Source organism: Zerene cesonia, chromosome 16 (assembly GCF_012273895.1).
Source record: "Zerene cesonia ecotype Mississippi chromosome 16, Zerene_cesonia_1.1, whole genome shotgun sequence".
Lineage (NCBI taxonomy): Eukaryota > Metazoa > Arthropoda > Insecta > Lepidoptera > Pieridae > Zerene > Zerene cesonia.
The window spans coordinates 2,064,266-2,070,741 of NC_052117.1; the positions used below are offsets into that span (position 1 = coordinate 2,064,266).

A 6,476-nucleotide genomic window follows, 5' to 3' on the forward strand; every position below is an offset into this window, starting at 1 on the left:
CTGTATAGAAAGAAAGACTTACTGCCTGCTACGTATTCGATGGGTCGATTTTCTTCAAGGGATGACCGTTTTTCTCAGCGTACTCTGCACTCAGCCTATGAGCCTTCAGCGTTTTCGGTTTCGACATATCAACACAGTGACTCCTTTTTAGCACTCAGCGAATTCCTAATTCGTTGTTATAAGCGATATAAAGCGTCGCTAGATCACAAATAATTAATTATTCTATTGATTAAATCTAGTATACGGAACACGAGTTTATTAAAGCAATATGTTGCTATTTAGAACAACGGTTTGAAGAGACGGAATTTATGGATGTTTTATGGTATTTTACGGTTTTTTAACAAGATATTTTGTTATGTACATACAGTTTAGGAGTGAAGTTATATGAACACGGAAGCGTGGTGGTACGGTGTGAAGTACGTAGGTCGAATACGCATGCGTCAAGGGTAGCTTGCTCTAGGGTAAGATGTATTGTTGCCAGACTATGGTTTGGAAAAAAAATCAGTGATTGTGACAGGGCTCTAGTGTTTATTGCTAGTTGAATACAGATTATAATCGCGTGCGAATTAATAGATGTGGAACTGAAAGCACATGGGGTGGATTATCAAGGGGTTATTACGTCATATTATTTGTTTTGTTGCGTTGAAAGAAAATGCTTTAAATGAAATGGGTGATTCACTTTTTTATTGAATCACATTTTTATAATTCGGTGTCTTTAGAAAATTGAAACCGCGGTTACATTATAAAAATAAAACTAAACAATTTGATAACTTTAAAAAATCACTCTATTATTATAAATGTCAAAGTTTGTTTGTTTGGATGTTTGGTTGAAACTACTGAACGGATTTTGATGAAATTTGGTCTACAGTCAGTGTATGAGCTGACTTGGATGGAAAGATAGATAATGCGTGCGAAGCCGCGGGCAAAAGCTAGTATCATATATTTATAATATTGTATGCATGTATTTATTACATTTTAGTAAACACAATCTCACTGTACAAAAAAAATGTTGTTATATTAAGTAAAATTATCTTATTAAAACAATAGGAATTACCCTGAACGAAAATGTTTCGAATAATAGAAACTTTTTCAAAAATGGGCACTTCAAAAAAGCTGTCTCTAAAGCTTCGAAAATAAAGCGCTCAAAGATTCAAGAGAGTGGGAAAACACTAGAATCTATCAAACAAAGTACTAGGGAAACATGAATGAGTCATAGTGGTGCAATCCAGAAAAATCGATAGGCGCTATCCAGGATTGGCGCTGCATTATGTGCTGTTATTGCAAGGAGCGTCAGCAAAATAGATATTAGAACAAATTAATAATATTAAATAAAGTTAAAAATGCTGTGATGCACAGTTAATATTCTATACTGACATGTTCCATACGGATGATACATATGAACAAGTTAATACATATAGAGCCCGGTTTTATTTTGTTTATTGAAAAATCCTATAAGTTGGTAATTGCCGGCAACTGAGTTGATGGTTCACCTGATGGTAAGCAATCACCACCGCCCATGAACATACAAAAAGGTAGCGCCTCGACGTACGGGGTAAGGGATATGAAAATGGATTGACGACTGGAAAGAAGGAATGGCCTAGATAGGGTGAGGAAAAGGTGAGCCTCCGGCAACCCCACTCATCGCAGATCTTCTGTTAGTACAAGCAAGACGATTTTTCTATATGATTAAATGTAGTTAATGTGGTTTTTTTGTGGGCAAATAAAAAAGCAGTGGTGGCTCAGTGGTGAGGACCTCGGACTTCAAAATCGATAAGTCGGGGTTCGAGACCGGGCGAGCGCGCAGGAAATAAATTGATTTTTCAATTTATCTGCGCATGTAGATAACATCACCACTGCTTTAAAGGTGAAGGAAAACATCGTTTGGAAACCGGCATGTCCAAGAATTAGAAGTTCGACGGCATGTGACATCTGCCAACCCGCACTTGGCCAGCGTGGTGGATTATGGCCTGAACCCTCATAGGAGGCCTGTGTCCCAGCAGTGGGAACATATATGGGCTGATGATGATGATGATGATGATGTTTTGACTTTTTTATCGTTTTTATATTACCAACTGTTATTATTTACACCTATCACACAAAAATCGTTAGAATACCTTCACATAAAAGGGAAAATACGAGTAAAGCAGCCGTTTAGTTTCCATATTCATCCAACAAACGCCGCAATATTTAACCCTAAGCCTTGACCTGACGCAAATAAATAGTGTCTACACAAAGTGAACCAGAGAAGTCTAGATGCCAAAAAGTATTAGGTAACCTCCGAAGATTCACATACGTAACTTATACCTACTCATATAAACATCTGAAATGGCTTTCTCTTATCTGTTATATTGTATTGGTTATTTACGAGAATTTTAGAAAATTCTGACATATGATCATTGATCATGTTAACTTACGAGTGTTCGAATCTTTGCAAATGTTCATGGGCGGTGGTGATAGCTTACCATCAGGCGAACCACCAGTTCAATATGACATATTTTTTTTTAATATATAGTATGTGAAATAGCTTTGACTATTTCAAAATCTCCCACCGACACACTTGCTGTAAAATGGCAAACCGTATAGAAAATAATAGTATGCACTTTATAAGAACTTTTAAACAGAGTATAAATTTACATGTCGCTAAATATTGGCTAACAGAAAACAGAACAGATAGAAATAATTCATCCTCTATAATACAGCTTTAAAATATTTTTTTTTGTTGACGGTACTTTTTCAATCCCCCTTAATCCCTAAACGGAGTCTCCCTATTGCTCAATTGTCATGACGGCCTTTAACAAATATGCCACAATGAATTACTAACTTGCTTTTATTTAATACTAGCTGCGCCCCGCGGTTTCACCCGAGTGAGTCCGTATCCCGTAGGAATATCGGGATAAAAAGTTGCCTATATGTTATTCCAGTTGTCCAGCAGTCTACGTACCAAATTTCATTGCAATTGGTTCAGCAGTTTTTGCATGAAAGAGCAACAAACACACACACACATTCTTACAAAATTTCGCATTTATAATATTAGTAGGACTAACTGCGCCCCGCGGTTTCACCCGAGTGAGTCCGTATCCCGTAGGAATATCGGGATAAAAATTTGCTTATATGTTATTCCAGTTGTCCAGCTATCTACGTACCAAATTTCATTGCAATCGGTTGCGCAGTTTTTGCGTGAAAGAGCATCAAACACACACACATCCTTACAAAATTTCGCATTTACATATATTATTAAGCAGGAAGGATAATATAATATGATATTATAATAAGTAGGAAGTATGTTGAACTGGTCAGAATTTACTCACATTCTTTCACACATAGAACGCAAACGCTTTTAAAATAATGTTATTCTTGACTAAATCATTTTAAGACTTCGCTTACAATACACATATTATTTACATTCAAAGAACAGAAATTTCTATAAAAAGCTACTTTGAAAAAGCACAATATGATGTTATACATGATGTTGCCTAGATACAGTGGCTTAGGCGCGTGATCGCATCCCTCGTTCGATTTCCGATTGGAACTGACCAAAAAATGTCTTAATTAGAGAAACAGCAGCAGTTTATTATGTGCTCAAACAAAATTAATGTGCTTTACATGTATAGATAGCCTAAGAATTTGTTTGTTGAAGCGATTCAACGTTATACGTGATTCCTTAGTGCTATAGCCTATAAGTATATGGACCACGTGCTAAGCCAGGGCGGACCGAAGTGTAAATTGAAGTTTAAATGGCCGTAAAAATTAATAAACATTATAGTGCAATAACTTTTATTCGAACATTCGCTCAAATAAAAAAAAAAAATAGAAAAGTCTTCCAAGTATAAAATAGCAAATATTTTAAAACCTACACCGAGCTATCAAATCTCCTTAAAGCTTAGTGTTTACTTCTTCAGTACCTATCTATTGCAGGCATTAAACGATATTAATCATCAGTCATCTGTGATGTACATACAATTTATTCAAAAGCCCTTGAAACGCGAGAGAATACTTTTCGTTATGCAATTAACGAAACTTCAGGGGTCGTAATTAATGATCCGCTTCAGTCTGACTTGCACATTATATGCCCCGAAGTGTTTGTTGTGAATTCAAAAGGCTTTTCACTAGAGAAGCTGCCATTCCTGAATAATGGTTGAAACATATACAAATGTCTATTGTTTAGTTGAATACCCTATTGTTAGGTCGGAACGTAGTTTCTGATCCATTATGATTTTTAACGGCGAAAGAACGAGTTTTTTCAGTTATCAATTGTGTTTATACCCCAATTGTTGTATTGTTCTTATCTCATTCGAATTTCAAAAAATTCTAAATAGGCAATTGAAGTTTGAAATTTGTCTCTTACCTTGTCTTCTGCCTCTTCCGCCCTGCCCTCGGCCTCCAGCACTCTCTGCTCGAGCTCCGAGAGCTGAAAAAGAGAACAAATCATGAGTTATTATTGCAAATCTCCGAGATTTTCTCAATTGAACAGCTAGCGCCATCTATAGCCGAACTTACAACGCTAGCATACGACTACCTTGATGTGAACCATTTCCCTAGTAGGGAGTAATGTACTTCCGCCACCACCCGCTAGATGGCGTTATTGCCAAATTGGATAATATTGAACCACGTGGTTGAGTGTAACGAAATATAATTGTAGGTATGTTTATTCCGCTATTCATCAGGGAGGCTGTAGAAAAGGCATTATTGTTATGTAAGAGATCGTATTCGTGTCGTTTCTGAGGCATAGGGTGGCGAATCGGCTCGCGAAAGGGTGGTTAGTTGCAAATATAACAGTGATATAGTATGTAAGTTAAGGCTGTTATAGGCACGGAAAGGTTTATTTAATCGCATGGCTGTATTTGAATTGATAATATGGTGCTATTGCGTAAACAGCGTACTGCGGAAATATTATTTTGTTCTTGACATTTAAAATAAGAGCAAATTAATGTTGAGTTTATATTTTAATGTTGAGAGAATCACACGTCTTTAAATATTTTAGAATTTCATACATAAAGCGAACAAACCATAAATGGACAAAAACCGAATGCTTCACAAATCACAATGCACGTTAACAATTATTACCGTTGAAATAAAATTGTAAATCCGTGCATTCACGAAAGCGTAGAGAATAAATATTCAAGATTGCAAGTTGAATCACTGCCGCATTATTTGCGCGCAATTATTTCGTATTGAACGTTCGATTCTGTATGTTAGAATAATATCGAGAATATTCTCGAAGGATGAGGTACATAAAACCTTTTACTAACGAATTCGAAAAACAAAATCGCATTCGAATGCAGACGTCAAAGAAACGGGGGATATGCGATAGATCAAAAACGACGTAGTAATCCGAATTTGTAGTTTGCATAAGGGTTCTGTACAAAAAAAAACTAGTTAAATTCATAAATAATTATTATATAACTACAGACCTAATTAAACAAGGTAAATATAGAAATATATGCAAAGGCCATAGAATATTAATAATCAATTATTATAAACAAATAATAAGTTTTATTAACAAATAAAGATGACACAAAGCACAATTTTGCTAAGGACTTGATTATTTCGAAGGAAAGATTAATGAGTTATTGGAGCCTGCTCCTTCTAAACGTCAAATTTACCTTAATTGTTCTGTTAACAAATCATTTCTATACAATACAATCACAGAGGTAACATTTAATGATTCGTTACTTTGTAGAGGCTAATATTCCAATAAATATGACGAATTTTAACCAACGATTTTTTGTAATCACTTAAAAGAATAGTTATTCTCAATTAGCATAGTCAAGAAAGACAAGTGGTATTAATTTATACGTAAATATATTTTCAAAATTAGATGCTAAAGAAACTAATGAAATAATATAATCTATATATATATATATATATATATATATATAAAAATGAATCCCTATTTCCCTTGGTCACACCATCACACGTGAACGGCTGGACCGATTTTATGAATTCTTTCACCATTAGAAACCTGCAATCACACTGAGTGACATGGGCTATATGTGTACCACGGATAAAACCGGGGCCAACAGCTAGTATAATCTATGTCTGAGATACCTTCATACATTTGGTTTCTAATTAAACAAACAGCATATTAATTATGTAACACAAATGAAACCGTTTCGATGTTTATTTAATTCGCTGCGCGGAACCCTAAAATCGTTGTAGCCGCCTCAAAGCAAAATTTGTTTGTTTTCCAATCGTGTTTCAGTTTTATCGTAATACCATATTGCTTCGTTTTGCCTCGTTTGAAATTCGAAAAGTGCTGTCTTTTTTTTTAATTGCATCGAATAAAATTCGCTTTTCACGGTTGAAGGCCTTTTTGATTTTATTTAAGGCCTGTTTGATTTGTCAGAGGCAATTAGGTTTGTGAATCTTTTTCCGTGATATGAGTATTCATTTACGCTTTACCTAGTCTTGCCATAAATATTGTAATAAAGAAAAAAGAAAATTGTTAACTGCAAATAACATTTATTAATTTTACA

General features: G+C 35.1%; 1 protein-coding gene across 13 annotated transcripts in view; it reads right to left on the minus strand.

The window, feature by feature from the left end:
- LOC119833128 (uncharacterized protein CG43867) overlaps nucleotides 1-6,476 on the minus strand; it is a 232,171-nt gene that overhangs the window by 42,011 nt on the left and 183,684 nt on the right. For 12 of the 13 annotated variants that reach the window (XM_038357030.1, XM_038357027.1, XM_038357025.1 and 9 more), the window contains one exon: nucleotides 4,346-4,408. In XM_038357030.1, the coding sequence (XP_038212958.1) occupies nucleotides 4,346-4,408 (63 nt within the window). Of the gene's footprint in view, nucleotides 1-22; nucleotides 290-4,345; nucleotides 4,409-6,476 lie in introns of those variants that run through there. The other variant, XM_038357034.1, reaches the window with a different exon arrangement.